Genomic DNA, 21,037 nt, shown 5'->3' with positions numbered 1-21,037 from the left:
CCCCAGGTTGGGTATAGAGATCACTAAAAATAAATAAATAAACATTAAAAAAAAAAAAAAAAAACCAAACCCAGGACTTGGCTCTGGGTGACTTTAAAGTTCTCTCCGCTGTTAAGTGACACTCTCTCTTGTCTTTCCGCCACCACCTGGTTCTCCCTTCCTTCCTGGGCATACTCCATGCTGGTGAAATCCTGGGGTGCTTTACCCTGAAGTAAAGACAGTCGGCCAAGCAGTAGCTGGTGAACCAGTCAGCCAGTCAGTGGATGTTTACTCTCCAGGGCACTCCTCCAGGGTGTGGAGGGGATGGATGGCACAATACGAAGAGAGCACGAGAAAGAGCTTTCTGCCTTAAGAACTTGCCGTCTCCTTGGAAATCGGAGTGCTGGGCACAATGTCAGAGATCGGTTCTTCTCCCCCACTCGGCAATAGCTTCGGTGCAATGCCAGGCAGGGTCCTTTGTGAGGCCGACAGGGCAGGCCCTCTCACCCTTTCACCGAGAGGGAGCCTGAAGGGGTCAGCCCGCCCAGCTGGGCTGTCTCAGGGGCCCAAGGCGAGCTCAGTCCTCCGTGACAAGCTCAGCGCCCTCGTCCTTCCGACCTCAGCCTTTCTGAGGTCCCTCAACATGAATCTCCCTCGAGAGACCCCACTGGTGGTGACGGGCCTCTGTCTGAGCACTGCCTGCCCCCAGCGATAAGGACTCCAGCCTCCCAGCGTCCTGGGAGAGCCCAGTCACTTTGAGCTGTTCCAGGCCCTTTCTTCTTTGGAGATTAAATCTCCATGCCCAGTGCTCCCTTCCAGCATCAGGAGGAAAAGACGTGTGCTGAGCACAAGCCCTGAAGCGGGGGGCCTGGGAAGCTTTCCCCTGTCACCCGCTCACAGGGTCAAGGCCTGGAAAGCAACCCTGCGTGCATGGCCTCCCCGGCTGGCTGGGTGCGGGCAGCCTGTGTGCCTGCAGGGACTTCTGCCCAGCAGCGCTGTTTCCTCATACCTGAGCCGCCCGGGCCGCACGCACCACTCCCGGCCTGAGCACACTATTTAAGGCCGGCGCGCTAGAGCCTGCTGTGAGTCACGGCACCGGGAAGGCGGCGGCAGCTCCACGCACCCGGCTCCCTACACGCGCGGGAAGGGGCGCTCCCCCGGCCATGGCCTCCCTGGGGCAGACCATCTTCTGGAGGTAGTGTGCTCTTCTCCTTCCTTCCTGGTGAAGGGGACAGGGGTGAGGTGTCTGGGGAATGCTGACGACAACTGGGCTGTCCCACGGGACTCCACCTATACCCTTATCTGCTCCAGCACTGGGCTGGCGGGAGCCTAACTGGACTTGACTTAACATCACGCCCCAGCCACTCAGGGCACCCATTCGGGGTGAGGCTGGTTTTCTGCCATGGAGGGCCGGGCCCCCCGCCAGGGCAGCTCTGGATCAAGGCTTGTATGCATCGGGCCGAGAGCTCCACGGAGACATCAAGGCTCTTGTGGGGCACCGAGCAGGGCTGTGTGGGGCTGCTTGCTGGGATGGCAGGGAGTCAATGACTGATGCTGGATGGGATGTGAAGGTGCTATATACGCTATCCGGTCCCCAGGATGAGGCAGGCGAGCGTGCTGTGACCCTTCTCTGTGGGCGTGACTTCCCAGTACTGCTGAGTAAACCACACCAACACCCCTCCTCCACTCCCAGCTGCAGGATGGGGTCCCTAGTTGTCATGGGGGTTCCCAGGAGACGAGACCCGAGATGCTGCTGCTGAGAAAGCAGGCCTTTGCTAAGGCCCGGGTCTGACCATCCTGGGGACTGGGGCAGAGTAGGGAAAGAGAAAGAAAGAAAGAAAGAAAGAAAGAAAGAAAGAAAGAAAGAAAGAAAGAAAGAAAGAAAGAAAGAAAGGAAGGAAGAAAGGGGAGGGGCACCTGGGTGGGTCAGTCAGTTAAGCCTCCGACTTCAGCTCAGGTCATGAAGTCAGTTAAGCATCCCACTTCAGCTCAAGTCATAATCTCATGGCTCATGGGTTTGAGTCCGGCGTAGGGCTCTGTGTTGACAGCTCAGAGCCTGGAGCCTGCTTCGAATTCTGTGTCTCCCTCTTTCTCTGCCCCTTCTGCACTTGCACTCTGTCTCTGTCTTGCTCTCCCACTCAAAAATAAATAAACATTAAAAAATTTTTTTAATTGAAAGAAAGAGTAGGGAGGCATGAGAGGGAAGTATAAAATGCAGTAGGCACGGAGAGCTGACAGGATGGAAGGCCCAGAGCTGAGAGGAGGAGCAGGGTTCACGAGGAAAAAAGAAAGCCCACCCCTCACATTTCCTCCTCTCACTTAGCTACCTCTAGTTGCCTCTTTTTCCCTCAGAACGTCACTTCCCTTTCTGGAAAGAAAGAGCCGGAAAGTGAAGGATGGGTTTTCCTGAAAGGGTTGATGATTCTATGTCCATCATAACTCATGATGGTGTTTAGGAAGATGGGAAGACTGGTACACGAGGACTCTAAGGGTCGTTGGAGAGACCAATCCTCTGATTTCTAGGTGTTTTTTTTTTAGAGAAAGGAAAAGGAGGGAGGGAGGGAGGAAAGGAAAGCTCAAATTAACAAGGAAGTTTGTGAAGAGGCTGAGAGAATGTTATTTCCCAGCGGCAGCCTAGAAAATTCTTTCCCTTAGGGGTGTCTGGGTGGCTCAGTTGGTTGAGCGGTTGAGCATCCAACTTCGGCTCAGGTCATGATCTCACTGCTCATGAGTTCAAGCCCCGCGTTGGGGTCTGTGCTGACAGCTTGGAGCTTGGAGCCTGGAGCCTGCTTCGGAGTCTGTGTCTCCTCCTCTCTCTGCCTCTCCCTTGCTCTCACTCCGTGTCTCTGTCTCTGTCTCTGTCAATAATAAATAAACATTGTAAAAAATTTAGGAAAGAAAAAAAGAAAATTCTTTCCTTTAAAAAAAAATGATAGCCCCCTCACTTGGGTCCTTCTGGAATAGCCAGTCCTGCAGTGGGGGGGGGGGGGGGTTGCGGGGCGGGCTCTGTGTGGTCAACAAGGCTGTCAGACAGCACTCACCTCCCCATGCCTTACTCCCAGGGGAAGGAGCAGGTAGTGGAGAGCTTCCCTTCAGGCTTTTCTGCCCTGCAAGAATGTCCCAGGAAGCACCTACATCAGAGGAACTGGTGTTTTGCCAGCACCTTCTATCTCCACGCCCTGGGCTAGGTGCCTTACAGAAGTCCTTTAATCCTCATCTGAGCCTGTGAGAGTTCATTATCACCTCAGAGAAGTTCAGCCATGTGCTCAAGGCGACACAGTGTGCAGGAGGCAGGGCAGCATTTAAATCCACTCTACCTAACTCTGAACCCCAAGCTGTCTCCTCTGGGCCATGCTTGCCCCCACTCCACCCTCCCCTCAGACTCGCCTCGCCTCGCCTGTCCCAGCTCTCCCTCCTCCACCCCCATTCCTCCGTTCTGGTTCCATAGATGTGAAACACTCCTCTAGCAACAAGTGGGTCTGTTGTTCCAAGGATGGATGTGTGGGCTTTCTAATAATACATTACAACCAGCCTGACTGGTTTTGCTGGAGGATTAGCAGGAGGTGGGTGTTCAAAATGCATGTTCCCCCACCCTTTAGAGACCCAAGGGAATCAACAGAGGCTCCTCTTGTTGGCCCCAGCATGCCTCATTAGCTATTCATGCTCTGCAATTGCAAAGGCCATGACAAGTCACAAGAGCAGATCTTTTGTGCCAAGAGGCCACCAGGAAGAGGACCAGTGGGCAGGCTCAGTGGGAAGCAGGGGCTGGAGAACTCATCCCACCCTTGGCCCTAACGAACCCTCTTTCTTTGCCATAATTTTCTTCATTCATAATAATTCCTTTTATTGAGGTGATCATGACCGTCAGTGATGTGGGCGAGCGTAAGAGAGGGCCTGCCAACCTCCGCAGACCTGGTGGATTTCTCTCTTAAATAATTACCATGGAGCTTAATACCTTCAAATCTCATGCTCAAAAATGGATGCCACTCAGGGATGGAATACCAATATGCAGTTTCTGCTGAACCTGACCTTGGTCTATTTCAGTGCTGTGTGATCAGAATTTTCCTCCCCTCCTCCCACTGTAGCTGACAGTGGGCACAGCATTTGCCCACGGAGCATTTGTGCAGTACCTGCTAGGAGTTCAAGGGTAGAAAGGTCATGGCCCCTGCTCAAAGGGGTTATGTTATGGTCAACAACATTAACTCAATACCTTCTGTGTGCATCAGACTAGGCACTGGGTCAAAGGCGGCTAAGACATTGATGAGAATGTAGCCTAATGGAGAAGAAAGACTCCCAAACAGATAATTCCAGTATGCTGTTCATAAGCCATGAGACAATAAGACAGTGTGTAACAGCAGAATTTCCTTAATCTGAGGCCTTAGGGAAGGTCTCCTGAGCCAGGTGATGGCTGGGCCAAGCCTTGAAGGATGAGTTAGTGTGATCCTGGTGAAGAAGGGTGGGAAGGACACTCTGTGCAGAGGAAAGAATAGAATAGAATAGAATAGAATAGAATAGAATAGAATAGAATACAATACAATACAATACAATACAATACAATACAATAGAACTCATGAACCAGCTACTCTCCTCTCATCATCAGAGTAAGAAGCATGAGGCAGGGGGTACTGGGATGAAGCAGAAGAGGCAGGGCCAGGTCATGGTGGGTCTTCTCTGTCAGGCTCAAAGTTTGTTGTTGTGACGAGAAGCCAGTGAAGGCTCTCAAGCAGGGGGAATCATGGTGGTTTTCATCTTGGGTGGGTTATTCCAGAGGCAGCAGAGAGGATGGATATGAGGGCAGTGAGCCTGGAGGCCAGGAGAAACTGGGGAAACCATTGCTGTCAGAAGTATAAGGGATAACGAAGACCTGAAGTGGAGAATGATGGCTGGGATCTGGAGGGGAAAATCAATTCCAGACACATTTAGAACTTAAAATCAGTAATATATGAAAAATGAATGGAGGGGCAGGTAGGGTGGTACAGAGTAGGAGTAGATGAGGCAAAGGGCGGAGCCGGGCATGAGCCCCACGTTTCTGGATCGCACAGAGTGAGTTGGAGAAGAGCGAGGAGAGATGAGAGTTGTTTCACTCTGGTACATGTTGAATTTGAGGGCCCCCTGGGACCTCCAGTTGGAGATGCTCAACTGGCAGCGGAAGGCATGAAACTGGGAGAAGTGAGGTCTGGAGATAGCAGTTGGAGAGCAGTTGAGGGAATGGTCACCTGGGATTCCTTCTGAGGAGAACACGTAGAGAGACAGAGAGGGCAAGGAGCCAGCTAAAGAAGTGGGCTAAAGAAAACTAACTTTTATGGGTGGGCAAAGGAAGATAAGTCAAAGAAAGAGCTGCGAGTACACAGTGGAAGAGGTAGGAAGAGACCAGGATGGACAAGTCTCAGGGATGTCAACAGAGCAAAGTTTCATAGAGGTCCCGGGGCTGGAAGCGGTGTCATTCAGGCTCAGTAAAGTCTGGCACTGACAGAGAGATCCAATCCAGATAAAAATATGGCCTATGCAGCATTTAAGCGAAACTCACATGGCTTTGCCCAGAAAATGAAGAGGGCAGGCTTCCAAGTAGATCCTGCATGCAGATGAGGTCAAGCAGGGGCAGGGACCCTCTGAGTCGAGCCTGAAGAAGGGCTCTGAGTGTGCACGGTCAGCAGAGAACATCGGATTGCTATGACACCTGGCAGCTCTCTTTCCAGAAAGCAGAGACACAACTGTAGCAGAAGTGAGGCCCAGTTGGCACAGATTTCAAATTGTTATTCCGCTTTCCTCCCCACCATCCTTCTCTCCCTCCCTCCCTCCCTTCTTTCCTTCCTTCTTTTTCCCTAGATTCTTCATCTGTCCTATTCTGACTCTTCTATCTGAAGTCAACTCTTTGGAGCCTCTAAGACTGGGGGAAATCACCAGCAACAATGAGAGTGACAAAGACATGTCCAAGGAAGGAAGTTACTGGGTGGAGAAGTAGCAGGAATCTTTTTAGCAGAAGAAGGCACATGAAACAGAAAATAAGGGAAACCAGAACAAAAGCAGCTCAAGGGGCTTCGCTCTGGAGGCTTCGTTTCCCACTGTCCCTGAGTTTTCAAGCTGGTGGCTGGCTCAGACCTACCGGACCTTAGTGGCCAGGGAAAACAGCGCTTGGCAACACAATGAAAGTTTGCCTGATGAGAAAATCATGAAAGGTCTGGCTTGGGGAGGATCTCAGCACAGGCCATGCTGACACTTGAAACCCCACTGAGATAGGAGATCTGCCCAACTTTCAGACCCTCTGAACCTACAAAACCTAAGGTTTGGGGGCCTTCAGGGCCCATCCCCGTGGACAGGACAGGAAGTTAGAAAACGAGATAAACTGCACATCGGAAGAAAGACTTAAACAGGTGGCACCTGTGTTGCTGCCCCTGTCTTTCCATTCAGCTCACATGGCGTTTCCACCTTAAAGTCTTCCTGGATCTTTCTAGCTGCTGTTAACTGCCCCTTTTATGTTTGCGGTTGCCCATGTTGATGAATTTCTGTTCCTGGCGCCCATCTGTCTCCCTCAGTAGGGTTTTAGCCCCTCGAGGGTCTGGCCTTCACCTTGTTCACTGTTGTGTGGGGGCTCCACCATGTGTGACACCGTGGCTACCCAGCGGGGCTCTGGAATCAGACTGCCTGGATTCAAATCCTCCTGCCACCTTGAACACTTCTCTTCTGTGAGCCTCAATTTCCCTCGTTCTAAAACGGGGTGACAGTAGTCCTAACTCCTAGTGCCATGTGGATGACACATGATGATTATGTGCCTGGCACATCCTAAGAACTCTATAAATGTTAGCTATTGCTAGTTAGTTGCCACTCTACAATGCTCGGTCCGTGACCGGCTCTCCATAAGAACTTGTTAACCTCAACTCCGTGACGCCACTGGCTCTCCCATCCCTTAAATAGGTGTTCTAGGGAGACTACACTTGGATAAATTGCCACTGGGGTCTCTTAAAGACAGTTAACTCTAACAACACTCTGGAGAATATTCAGTTTTCTAGAATCTTGTTTTGAAAAAAAAAAAAAATCCAGCCCACCTCACTTTGTTGTCTATGAGTCTGACACGCAATCCTTCTCTCAACCTGAGGATGACTACGGTTTAGAATATATGTCTGGCTTTCCCAGTATCAAGCGTGAAAGCAGACAAGGTGAGTTGGGAGACCCTTGGGTATACAAGTTCAGCATCTACATCTTCCTGATGAGGCACTGTTGACATCAGGAGCCACAACCTTCAGGGAGCAGTTGGAGCTATGGAGATCTGACCAAGCACTAAGTGATGGTTAATTAGCTAACCCACCCCACAGTCCTGATTATCTCCATTTCAAAGATGCCAGTGTTGAGGCAAGAAGATTTGCTCAGTGTCCCCCAGCCAGCCAGTGGCAGGAACCAGCTAGTTCCCACTTAGACCTCTATGCCGACTGTTACTAGGAAAGTGTCTTTCTACTCAGCTCTGCCTCATCTCGCGCGACTTAAAAAACCCCAGCTCCTCACTGGCAAAACTCACATCCTCAGGGGCAAGTGACTGCCGGGATTCTTAACCGCCAAGGAAGGAGCTTCCTCCAAACAGGCAGGAGCCTGTGGACTGTTGGCCCCTGGTTTGCGTTGTTTTGAGTAGCTGCTCTAGGTGAGTGAGCTCAGGAGGAAGAAGTGACTGAAACTCAGTGAGAATTACATACTCTCAGAGCTTGACAATTCAGACGGTACACCCCCTCGTTTTATTGCTAAGCTAATAAATTGTGCAACTTGCCCGTGGGTCATGCAGTTTTTAAAACATGGGTACAACAATAAGCTTATATTGTCCAGTGTCCCTAGCTGAAAACTGCGTTGGACCCCAGCCAGCCACGACTGACCAAACAGCAAGGTCCCTAGACCTGAGAGACCAAAGCTTCCTCCATATTTACCTTTGACATAGGAAGACGTGGAGATAAATGTTGGTACTGGAATTAGTCTGACCTGTGTTCGTATTCCAGCCCTCCAATCCCTCGCCGGGGGACCTCAAGTACATTACTTAACCTCTCTGTGTCTTCACTTCCTCCTCGGTAAATTGGGATTCATAACAGAAGCTATGTCACAGAGTTGTTGTCAAGACCAAATGAGTTAATGCACGTGAAAGTTTCCAAGCAGCACCTTGTTTGGGTTAACGGTTGGGTGTATGAGTTATCTCAGTTATTCCCTCCCACTGTTTTCACAGAATAACTAAGTGATTTGGAGATAGGGAGCCGAATGGCAAGTCCCACAGTGGCAGCTGGGTTTAAGGGACCTCAGTGTCTGAATTGTTCTAGGATTTCAGTCAACTGGAAACACTTTCCTTTCTAGTCCCTGTTCTGTGAGATCCGGGAAAAATCCCTGGCCGCCTGAGGTGGTAACATACCCCATGATACTCAGGGTTCAGTCTCCTGACGGCAGAGGTGACATCACCTGGGCCTGTTAGAAATGCAAATTATCACACACAACCCCCCCTTACCAATCCCCCAGACCTACTGAATCCCAACCTGGGGGTGAGGCCCAGCAATGTGTTGTGGTTTGTTTTTTTGTTTTTGTTTTTTTTCATTTTTTCAAGTGTTTATTTTTGAGAGAGAAGCAGGGAAGGGGCAGAGAGAGGGAGACACAGATATCCGAAGCAGGCTCCGGGCTCCAAGCTGTCAGCACAGAGCCCGACACAGGGCTCTAACTCATGAACTGCGAGATCATGACCCTCAGAACCAAAGTCAGACGCTTAACCGACTGAGCCACCCAGACGCCCTGCAATGTGTTTTAATAAGCCATCCAGGTGATGCCGACGTGAGCTCAAGTTCCAGAAGCTCTGTATTAGCGTTCTCTCTGGACTCCTTGGTTCCTCAGGGAAACCACAAGGATTTCATCTGGACAGAGATAAATTTCACCTGGGCTCATTTATCATTCCACATTTCCCCTTAAGAAATGTTCTAAAGAGGGACAGGTGGGCCTTGATGAAAACAAAGGGAAAAACATGAAGTTTCTGCAGGTAAGAAACCCGGGTTATATTTCTCTTTGTATTAGCTTTCCGCAATCCCAAACCATCTGCCTGGAACATTTCAGATTTACTAGCCCATCACTTCCAAATGTATTCCTACTGCTCCCAGCACAGCAGTAATGGGGGAAAGGGCAGACGGTTTCCCCTCTTTCTTTTTCTGCAGGTTTAGAATGAAAAATTTCATACACTAAAAACCATGAAAGATTTGAGAAAGGGAGAGAGCATCCATAAAATTTAAAGTATTGAATTGTCTCTTTTAGCTTCCTATGGCCTCCTCATTGTGCTCTCTTCCACCCCCGCCTGAAATGGCCATTTCATACCTCTCTTCTCTTCAATCCTCTTGTAAGCCCTCCCCTCCCCAGTCTCAGATGATTATCTTGCTTTATCCTTCACTGAGAAAATAGGAGGCAGCAGACAGGTATCCTTTATCTTTTCACTCCCAAAACTACCTGCTACACCCATCCGCGTCCTTTTTCTCTGCTCTCGCCTGCTCAAGAACACCTCCGCCAGCCAACATCCTCGGTCTCCCCTCTGCTCCTCTGCCATCCCCGTCCCCATCAGCCCATTGCTATCTTAAAGGGAAAACCCTCTCTCACCCCACAGACTCTCCAGCTCTCACCCCACGTCTCTTTTCCCTGCTCAGCCAACTTGTCGAAAGAGCTGTCTGGGGTTGCTGATGAGATCTGCGGCATCAGAGAGGGAGTATGATGTGGTTCCTAGCGCAGACTGGAGCCAGGCTGCCTGCGTGCAATCCCAGCCCTGCCACCTTCCAGCCATGTGGCCTTGGGCAGGTTCTTGGTCCCCCCGGTACCTGGGCCCTGCATCTGTAAAATGAAGATGATACTAGAATCTGCATAATAAGACTGTGAGAATTATGTGACTGAAATCATATAAAGCGCTTAGCAGATCCTTACTGCAGAACACAGTTTTGTCCCCACTATACCAAGGTATTGCTCCTGTCCCTGCCAAACCTGATGTTGACCTCTCTGTACTCATCTTACTTTCACAGCGGCATTCGACACAGATGTCCCGCTACCTACTTCATGATTTCTTCTCTTGGTTTCCATGGTACTACACTCTCCTGATTCCCCAGCCCCCACCCCTGCTTCCCACCCTCCTTCCCCTGTGGCACTGGTATGGTCTCCTGGGGTTACCTCTGCTTCTCCAAGCCTGGGCCTAGTCTGAGGGTAGCCATCCCTCTGCTGCCCCCCCACAACTGGAAACCACCAGGATCTTCCTCTGGGAAGCCTGCCTCCGGTACGAGGACTTTCATTCATTTTCTATATTTAAAAAAAAAAAAAATTAACATTTATTTATTTTTGAGAGACAGAGCACAAGTTGGGGAGGGGCAGAGAGAGAGGGAGACACAGAATCCAAAGCAGGCTCCAGGCTCTGAGCTGTCAGCACAGAGCCCGATGCGGGGCTCGAACCCACGAACCGTGAGATCATGACCTGAGCCGAAGTCAGATGCTTAACCCACTGAGCCACCCAGGTGCCCCCATGTCCTATATTTGATGATTGGCTCTATTCTGCTAAAAAGTCTTAGGGCCCAGGAACAAAATATAATGGCATAGGGACAATTATCCTTTAAAGGGGCTGGCGTAAGCTTCAGGGTTGGGATGAATTCCCATAAGGATGGTAGGGTAAGTTGTGTACTAGAAAGTGCTATATAGGAGGATGGCCATATTGGGCCACGCTTCCCGGAAACAGCCCTAACGCCTGTCAGAATCCCCCCATCTGTCTTCTCACTCCACTGGACCATCATCTGGTCACATCTGAGCATCATGGGGTCCAAGCAACATGCTTGATTCAAGCCCCTAATAATCTCTGTATTTAAGTACCTAAGACCGTGGTTCCCCAAATGAGTCTAAAGGGCACTGACGCTGCAACAAAATTTTTCCTGGAAGAGTCCTGCAGTCAAGCAAGTTTGGAAGTGCTGAATATTATCAGGTTGGACCATGTGAAATTGCCAATGTTCAATGGCTTTTGCCCTATGGAAATGGCAATTTCAAATGGTTCATCCTCATATGTGTTCCTCTGGGACGTTCACTTAGGCATATTAGCATCTTCACGTCCTAACGGTAGAGAAATCTGTTTGATTGCGATTGACCCAAGGTTATGAAAATGTAATCCTTTTTAAAATAATACTTATTGGGGCGCCTGGGTGGCGCAGTCGGTTAAGCGTCCGACTTCAGCCAGGTCACGATCTCGCGGTCCGTGAGTTCGAGCCCTGTGTCGGGCTCTGAGCTGATGGCTCAGAGCCTGGAGCCTGTTTCCGATTCTGTGTCTCCCTCTCTCTCTGCCCCTCCCCCGTTCATGCTCTGTCTCTCTCTGTCCCAAAAATAAATAAATGTTGAAAAAAAAATTTAAAAAATAAAATAATACTTATTAATAAACACCAGACACACTTTGGGAAACTATGGGCCGGGGTAATTGAGAACGGCAGTCATGAATAGAAAAAAAGTGCAAGAAGGTGGGAGTGTGCAAGCAGCAGCCGGGCCTGAGCAAAAGCACGGGAGAAAAAGAGCAGGGTGGGGTTTTCCTTCCAGGGAATGCCTGCCCGTCTTTGAAAGCCAAAGTCATATTTTTTCAGATATTCCCCTTATACAGTCAAGCTCTTCCTTGATGAACCTTCTTCCAAATAAGCTTTTTTTGGTAACTGGCTTCTGCCCTTCTCTCCCTCCTAAAGGGTGGGGAGGATCTATGAGGTGACATCAATGGCTCATGCCATATTCCTCAAATGACAGATACTAAATAAACATGGGTATTATTTTGACTGCCCTCATATTATTATAATTATTAATTAGTTCATCGTTTCCGGGTATTATCATCATCCCAGTTCATAGGTGTTCATCTAATCTGCTTACACCAGTGAGGTGAGTTAAGCACATCTGGATGCAGAGAAGAGACTCAGCCCTGGCTGCCGGTGCCTCAGGGAGCATCTCACACACGCTCTATAAAGAACGTGGGCACATAGCCAATGTGAGTTTGTTGTTCTCCAGGCACTGGAGCCAAATGTCCATGACAGAGAATGAAATTGTTGGATGGGGTAGATTCAGGTAGAGTAGAGTGAGACAGGGGCTTGGCCAGGACTAGATCCCCGGTGCTTCCACTGCCCCCCACACCATGCCACTGTCTGGAATTCTTCCCATGAGAGAGCCTCTAACAGGCTTCTCTGTCATTCATATGCTACCTAACGGCCACCTGTGACTGACCCTCTGTGGAGGGACTAGGTATTTTGACATCAGTCAGCCCCTCTGGTCACCTAGCAGGTGTTAGGCATTGGTAGGCACTATCTAAGACTCTGTGGGAAGTAGAAGATGAGAGTTGAAGGGTAGGGTGTTGCTTTCTTAGGACAGCATAGCGTTAATCAAAGTTGTGAATCGTGGCTTGCTGGGACTAACGACATTGAAGGGTCCCCTGACAGTTTTGTGTCCTGTGGTGGAAGACAACTGTCTAGAGTAACCATCCTTACAAAGGAAATCCCTAGCCTGTCAGGGGCATGGCTACAAACATTCAATTGCCAGGAAGGGTAACAACAAGCCTTTTTGATTTCTCACGATGTAAGTGAAAACAAAGCCTTTGACCTAGGCTCGCCCAAAGAGCACACACGGATAAGCCTTGAATAGGCCACATCATCTTGCAGGCCCTCATATCTCTTTTGTCTTCTCCCCATAAAAGTCAAATAGTCTTACTAGCATTCGGAGAGCTCTGAGAGCAACGGGAAGGAGTGTGGGCATTGCTACTTCTCTCCTGCTTCGTGGAAGATTGGAAGAGGGTGGGATTTGGAGCTGGGGGTCCTGACTTGACTTCCCTTTCCAAATTTATATTGGGTAATCTTATGCCAGTCACTTGCTTAATTTCTCCTGTTAAGTAATGACAATAAATGGACCTCCCAAAACTGCCCTAAGGCATCTCTTGCATTGCTTGACATGTCTACATCTTTGAGAAGCTGTCTCGCCCATTTGAAGAAGAGAATTAAAAAAAAAACAACACAAGACCCATACACCATGAACTTTAAAACAAGCAGAAGGTCAGAGGTGTCTGGGTGGCTCAGTCAGTTAAGCCTGCAATTTCAGCTCAGGTCATGATCTCACGGTTCGTGAGTTCAAGCCCTGCATCGGACTCTGCACGGACAGCACAGAGCTTGCGTGGGATTCTCTCTCTCCTCTCTCTGCCTCTCACGCAGTTGCTCTCTCTCTCTCTCTTTCTCTCTTTCTCTCAGATAAATAAACTTAAAAAAAAAACAGGCATAATGATTAAAAGCAATGGTCATACATGTCCTATTGTCCATTTCCCTTTGGGTCCAGCTTCAAAGAGTCTGTGCATATCAGGAATGTAGCCCCACGTTCTGGATCTCTCAGACAGCAACTTATGTCAATTCTAGTGTTGGCCTTCTCATGGGATCACCCTATGAGAAGCCCCACAACCTTTAATCATGGCCTCCAATGTTGGGTTCTTCCTGTGTATCAATACAGTTCCACAAGTTCCACATACATTATTGATGAATTTAACAAATAGTTATTTGATCATCTACTTTGTACCTGGCAACAGAGATCCTAGGATTATAGTCGTGTATCAGGAGACGGATAAGTAAACACACAGTTATAAGAGAGTAAGCAAAGTGCCACTGCAGGCCACTTTCAGAATGCTTTGGAATCAACTTCTAACCCAGTGTTGATGGTAGTAATTATGGTGCATGGTCAGAGAGACTTTTTGAAGGAGGTGGCTGCTGAGTGGGAATTAGCGAAGCAAGGAGAAGTGGAAAGAACATCCAGGCGAAGTGCAAGGCCTACGAGGTGGTGCAAGATGGGAAGACAAGGGGGAAGGCAGAGCAGGGAACAGAGTGGCATCTGGAGAGACCAGCATGAGCTGGATTTAACCTCAACAACTGGAGATGTTGGGTTTTATCCTCCCACTTTCCTGCTGAGTAAATTAAGGCTTGAGAGTGCTAGGAGAAAGTGAAGGCGGATACTTGGGGGGAAGATTAGAAGACGTGCAAAATGAGCAGATGAGATCAAGTCACTTTTGAGAATGATTTTCAAATGAATGAGGAGAAATGATGAGGTCAGGAAGCCATTGGTTAATGGCAGGACTCTGTGAGGCCCATTACTTACACTTTCTGCAAGGGATCATAAATTTCACTGCTTATCCATTGTCACAACTGTTGAATATAATATATACAAAGGGAATTGAAAATAGAGTGTAGATCTATCTGCCTCCAAAGTCTATACACTTCCTAGTTTAGAAAGAAATTTATTTTATTTTAATACTAAGATTAGGTGGTTGGAGGAGCTGGGGAAGTTGGGGTGGCCCGCTGGTGGCAAGTTGGACCTTATGAGGCCAATCCCTTTAGGTCCAAGAGCTTGATGGCTGTACTCTGTCGAGAGCTCTAGAGCCCAGCTCCCCAGGAGCCTCTGTGTAAAACCCTAAATGCCACTGCCTTTCTTTAAAAGCCCTTAGAAGTAAAACTCTAAGTGTTAGCAAAAAGGGATATTGGTATAAGAAGGAGGTGTTTTGATTTTGCAAACCTATAAGGTTCTTGGCTCTCTTGACGTACCAGAAGGACCTTTTCCTTAAAGAGGTCCCCCCAAACTTCTTAACCGTGCTCAAACTCTAAGAGAAGACTAAAATTTTGAAAGTGTTGTGGTACCTGGCTGGCTCAGTCGGTGGAGCGCACGACTCTTGATCTTGGGGTTGTGGGTTCAAGCCCCACATTGGGTTTAGAGACTACTTAAAAATAAAATCTTTAAAAGGAAAAAAAAAACACAAACAAACAAATCCCAAAACTCTGCAAGCTTTTGACCATGACCAAAACTGAAAAACAGGTAAATCTGGCTGTTTTCTTATATTTCCAGGTTGACATTTTCTCATAGGCAAAATTCCTAGATCAACAGAATGCTCAACTTAGCAAAGAGGTAATTATAGTTTCCCTAATACTGACCCCAACATATTCCATTTATTCTAATAAAGATATAAATGCTTATTTTCAGAGGCAGAAAAAATGGGGACTGTAAGAGAATGTTTAATATGTGTAAAGGATCCTGCTAGCTTCCCAGTTTCCTACCCTTAAGGCAAGTACAATTGTAGAAAAGTGAGTTGCAGGATGGTGGGCTTTCATTGGCATTCCCAAAAGGTGTCAAACTATGAAGGAAGGGTTTTTCATTTTTCTGAAAATTCTGGGGGCTCCTGGTGCTGCCCAGCTGGGCTTCCTAGAGCTGAGGCTGTTCTCGAACCATCATGCAGGGCAGCTGTGAACAGCCTATTGTGTTATGAAGAACATGTCTGCTCACATAAAGGAAGGCAGACCGGTTATGTATAACTTCTAGCACATGTTCGCTGGGTCCTAGCTCTGCCTCTGAAAGTGCAACAGCTGACCCAGGAAACTGTTGGAACTGCTTCCTGAGAGCATCACTTTGAAAGATGCCTGCTCGCCCACCATCTAAAAGACAGGTCAAACCTAAAGAAATTAGCGTTTTCTCTTGCAAAATGTGTTTCCCTTATTTGTTCTACAAGTGTAATGTGGGATTAGTGTGGAAACTTTAGAAAATGCAGAAAAGCACAAGAGAAAAAAATTATCAAAATCTCTATCATCCCTAACCGAGGGATACCCACCGTTATTATGTTCTTCCAGTCTTTTTTCTTGGTATCTATGTTTAATAAGTGATACCCTACAGTGCATATTATTTTAGAAACTACTTTCTACATATTGGTTTTGTGAACATTTTTCATATAGATAAATATTCTTGGGAAGTGTGATTCTTTACCACTGCATAGTACTGCCTCTATAATGAACCTTAATTCTCTCGTTCACTTCTCTGTTCTTGGACATGTGGGTGCTTTCAATGTTTTGCCCACAATTACTATGCTAACTTTAACCAACACTATAGTTACTATCTTTGGAAATCCATCCCGTTGGGGGTTTTTTAATTTTTTTTTTTAATTTTTATTTATTTTTGAGAGAGAGAGAGAGAGACAGAGCACAAGCAGGGGAGGTGCAGAGAGAGAGAGAAGCACAGAAGCTGAAGCAGGCTCCAGGCTCTGAGCTGTCAGCACAGAGCCCAATGCCAGGCTCAAACTCACAAACTGTGAGATCATGACCTGAACTGAAATTGGATGCTTAACTGACTGAGCCACCCAGGGGCCCCTAACCAACCGTATAGTTACCAACTTTGGAAATGCATCTAAAGAACCTGTTGGTTCTTTATAACGAGTTCTTAGAAAGAATTACAGGATGGAAACTCACAATGTACACCGTATGCCTTCTGATGCATGTGAAGACGCTGTCCCCCTTCTCCTCGCCCTAAAGTTTGCACCAACTCACACTCCTACCAGCCATCTAAACTTCCCAAAATAATAGTGTCTACATAGGCCTTTTCCAGGACCAGCACTAACCCTTTGCCACCGTTTTGAAAAAGAAAATGGCAATTTTTTTTAATGTTTATTTATTTTTGAGAGAGAGAGAGAGAGAGAGAGAGAGAGAAAGAGAGAGAGGCAGAAGGTGAGCAGGGGACGGGCAGAGAGAGAGGGAGATACGGAATCTGAAGCAGGCTCCAGGCTCTGAGCTGTCAGCACAGCCCCGACGCGGGGCTCAAACTCACAAATTGCAAGATCATGACCTGAGCCAAAGTTGGACGCTTAACCGATTGAGTCAACCAGGTGCCCCGAAAATGGCAAATTTTATATCTAATGTTCCCACATTTCCCTGTTGTTGAGGCTTTCTTTTTCATGTCTTAGTTTCCTTTTTAATTTCTCATCCAACCCTACTCTCAGTAAAGTCACTAATATACTCATTTACATTCAGGTACACTAGACAGTGATTAATGAGATAAAATATTATACTATACATTTTAATCAGTAACAAAACCAAAGGGCTAAATTTCTTATAGGGTTTCACTTTATTATCAAGCTAAAGATGGGAGGGACTGTGGAGAAAGCCCCAAGAGGTAGGAAAACAGAGGGTCAGTCATCCGCCATACTCCTAGAGCTGCCCTCTGCGAGTCTCTTATATGGACAGAGAAAACAATGGAATATTCACAGGCTATTCCTTCTCTACCCACCCCCTCAGGAGAATCTTGGTGTTTTCTGCTAAGTCTCCCCACCCTCCAGCTCATAATTATGAATTCAGTGGAGTAAGCCACACAGGCAAAACTGATGAAGGTGGAAGAGAGAGGAGAGAGGATTTGCTGGTGAGAAAAGATAGAAAGCTACGAGGGAGAAGAGACCAGGGAGTAGACCTCAGAGAGAGTTTTGGGGAACTTTCAAGAAGGGAAAGTTTGAGGGGCGCCTGGGTGGCTCAGTCGGTTGAGCGTCCGACTGCAGCTCAGGTCACGATCTCGCGGTTTGTGGGTTCGAGCCCCGCATCGGGCTCTGGGCTGATGGCTCAGAGCCTGGAGCCTGCTTCCGATTCTGTGTCTCCCTCTCTCTCTGCCCCTCCCCCATTCATGCTCTGTCTCTCTCCGTCTCAAAAAAAATAAATAAACATTAAAGAAAGGAAAGTTTGGGAAGCCAATAGGAAGGATAGAAGTTGCAAAAGAGGGTGTCTTTCTTCTTCTTTTTTTTTTTTTTTAAGAAGTTTTGCCGTGCACTGTCCATGTAATGCCTTTTGATGATTTCCTACATGTCCAATGGTTTCAGTGAAGCTTTTCCATTGGGTCAGTATTTCTTTGTGACATTGTCAAAAACTGGACCACAAGATATTTGGGCTTTATATAGATTATAATAAGATCCTCTCCCTCGAGCTAGACAATATTTATGGATAATAATTAAGAGCTGATTTCTAAATGCGTGTTTATATTTAGCTGCTAACTTTAATTATTCATGTAAAATCTTTTATTTAAGGAGAGATAACCCTGAAATAAAAATATGACCGCCATTCCATCGGGCTGCCTCGTGGACATGTTTTGGTTCAGTAGAAGAAGGATACGTTCCAAAATCAGATCAGCTCAGTTCGGTATTTATCGAATGCCTAGGATTAGTCAGGCACTATGTCTGACACTCAGGGGAATAAATGTGACTGATACATTGATTCAGCCTGACCAGCAGGTTAATAATTTATAATCAAAGCGCAATTTTATTTTTATCTCTCTCTGACCATTTGAAGTGCATTCAAATAGTAGGGAAATGCATGACAAACCTTTTTTTTTTTAATTCAAGTTAGTTAACACACAGTGCAGTCTTGGCTTTAGGAGTAGAACCCAGTGATTCATCTCTTACGTATGACACCCAGTGCTCATCCCAACACGTGCCTTGCTCAATGCCCATCACCCATCTAGCCCATCCCCTCACCCAACACCCCACCAGCAACCCTCAGCTTGTTCTCTGTATTTAAGAGTCTCTTATGGTTTGCCCCCCTCTCTGTTTTTATCTTATTTCCCTTTCTCTTCTCCTATGCTATCTGTTTTGTTTCTCAAATTCCACATATGAGTGAAATCATAGGATATCTGTCTTTCTCTGACAGGCTTATTTCACTTAGCATGATACTCTCTAGTTCCATCCAAACCTTCTGAAAGCTGTCATGAAAACTTGGCCTCTCCTTCAGATGGCTGATGCCTCCTTGGCCCCTGGTTCATGGCAGGCGCACTTCTCACGTGACTCTCAGCACTCAGGTGTCCTCTCGCACGTATTGCTTGTGGTGAGGACTCACAGCTCTAGGGTATCAGGCCCACCGGACAAACTCACATCTTCCTTGCCTCGTGAAAGGGTAATGACCCCCAAATTCAGCTCTGTGTTCCGTCTCCCCCAACCTGAACCCCTGTCTCTGTCTCACTCACTGAGCTGTTCTAGACCACATTAAATCCCTGAAGTATGATTTCGGTTCTAGTGGGTGTTTCACCGCTGCACCCCAGCTTTGTGCTTTGTGCATTGGGGAGGAGTTATAGCCTCAGAAATTACCTCGCGCAACTTCTCTCCCTACACTGAGCCCCTTTTAAATCCTTCACCTGATTGAGGCGGCTAAGATTTCTGGAAGTGATTGTCAAAGATCCCCTTTTAAAAATCTGCATAGTGCTGTGGTATCTTGCTTTGGTATGCAGCGTCTACTGTATCTTAGAACCTCAGCTGAAACGTTAAACTTAACATCCAATTACACGCACACAAAAAGATACACTGCCCATTACTGAGAAGTTTAGAGGAGACCAAAGGAGACACAAGTGTATAAACAGATCATTTATACACTTGATATATATGATGGGATGGGCATCATGATAGAAACATGTACCAGGGACAATGAGGACACCGAGATAACTTCTGATACACATTGCCACCGTTTTCCCTCAAGCACCATCCAGAGTTAGGCCATACACAAAAGAATAAGGAGGCTGTCTGGCTTACAAGTGAGCTCAAAGAATGTGGTGTCTTCCTGGGAACTTCATGCTTCAGCACAAAGGCCACAGAGTTGCCCCCTAGTTACTCCAGTACCTGGAGAAATGATAACATTACACATTTGGGGTAACACCGTATAATTGGTTAAAGTGGATAGGGGAAGGATCCTTTCTTAAGGGTATGAAAGGAGGCCCAGAAATCTTGGCAGCCACATCTAAAAATAGTAATCCTCTCTGAATCTGCCTGGAGGCATTGTAGAGACAGGACCGGTTGGGGGGCCAGCGCCACTCAGACGCGTCTCCTTGCTGCTCTCGGCTCCATGGTATCAGTGCCCATATAGAAGACATCTGCACGAACACAGCCCCAGATTTTGGGGGTGGAGAGGGAATAGAAGGGGCCCTGTCCACTAAAGCTACCTCCTCCTACCTTCTCTGCATTTTATCCACCATCCAATTCTCTCTCTCCCTTTGCAATAAATAGCTCATTGCACTTTCCCAGCCCCCACCTCCCACCCAAACATGACTTTACACAACTGTAAGGAAAATACTGAACACGTCTAAGAATGAGCTTGCTCCGCGCGTGGTGCTAAGGCAAGAGGAAAAGGGAGCTGTGATCTGTTAGGGTCTCAACTGCAGTTTACGCTGCTGAGCCCTGGGCCCTAGAGACGTCCTCTCCAACTGTCCGAACGGGTGCAATCCACTCTCCACGCCACGAGAACCCTGCCCTGGCTACAAGTCCACAGGCCTGTTGTAGCTTTAGTGATTTTACCCATTGCACGTCCCAGCCACTGGAATAGCCCAGGAATTCAAGCAGTCAGGAATGGAAACTACCTCTTTCAGACCTCTCACACCCACCCAATCTCATTTCCCATTTTTAGAAAGATCGCTCTTGTAACCAGAGACCATTTCAGAGCAACGAAGCAGCATTTCATGCCCAGGGTATCCCCCACCCTGTTAGATTGTGACTCGTATGGCAGGCTGTGGCAACGTCCTCTGGGAGACCATGGTAGCAGGGAAACTGGCCAGAGGGAGATAGTTCCAGCATCCCCAGTCATTCCTACCTCTTGTGTTCTGGGCACCCCCATCTGTGTTGCCACATCCCCTGGCCACCCTGGGTTTCTCAACTCTGTGGCCACTGGAATGGTCACATTTGACTGCAATGTGAGACACTGTTTCTGTCCTCGGTTTGGGTAAGATACGCCTAGAAAGAGCGGAGAAACTAAGAAACCATTGTAAATTATGAACCCAACAAAACTAGTTTCTGATCCTGACTTCTGAAATCTAAGTCAAGGTCGATGTGGCTGGTGCAGCTTTAGGGGCACTGGAATTATCCTTTGTATCCAGGCTAGTGAGAAACAAAGCCCATCCATTTCTAGACCAAAGGAAAACCGGGGACGCATTTCTCCCAGGCCTGGCAGGATTCTCAGTCCCTGACAGAACCTAAGCGTCTCCACAGGAGACCTTCCTCTCCTAGCTCCACCCTCCACCCCTTTGGCCTGGAAAACAGCACACTGTGTACCCACAGTCACCCTGGTTCTTCACATGGGACTTAAAGGAAAGGGATGCAGCCTTTTCAGTGCATTTGCTACCTGCCAGGCACTGTTCTACAGGTGTTATATATATCATGAAGAAAGGCACCAAATGAAGAAGGTAGGTCCGACGTTGGCCTTCAAATATTTCTCCCTCCCATTCAGAGCATTAAAAAGATGGTCGCGGTGCCCCCTAATGCCTCACCAAC

At 47.6% G+C, this 21,037-nt stretch overlaps 1 protein-coding gene across 2 annotated transcripts in view; it reads left to right on the top strand.

Annotated features, from left to right (window-relative positions):
* Positions 1–1,050: 1,050 nt before the first annotated feature.
* Positions 1,051–21,037, top strand: part of VTCN1 (V-set domain containing T cell activation inhibitor 1) — a 63,153-nt gene continuing 43,166 nt past the window's right edge. Inside the window, exon 1 of one of the 2 annotated variants that reach the window (XM_019837693.3) lies at positions 1,051–1,174. In XM_019837693.3, the coding sequence (XP_019693252.2) occupies positions 1,143–1,174 (32 nt within the window). In that variant the 5' untranslated portion in view covers positions 1,051–1,142. The remainder of the gene's footprint in view (positions 1,175–21,037) is intronic. The other variant, XM_006935023.4, reaches the window with a different exon arrangement.

The sequence above is a fragment of the Felis catus genome, chromosome C1 (assembly GCF_018350175.1).
Source record: "Felis catus isolate Fca126 chromosome C1, F.catus_Fca126_mat1.0, whole genome shotgun sequence".
NCBI classification, from domain to species: Eukaryota; Metazoa; Chordata; class Mammalia; order Carnivora; family Felidae; genus Felis; species Felis catus.
This window is presented reverse-complemented; position numbering and strand designations above follow the sequence as displayed.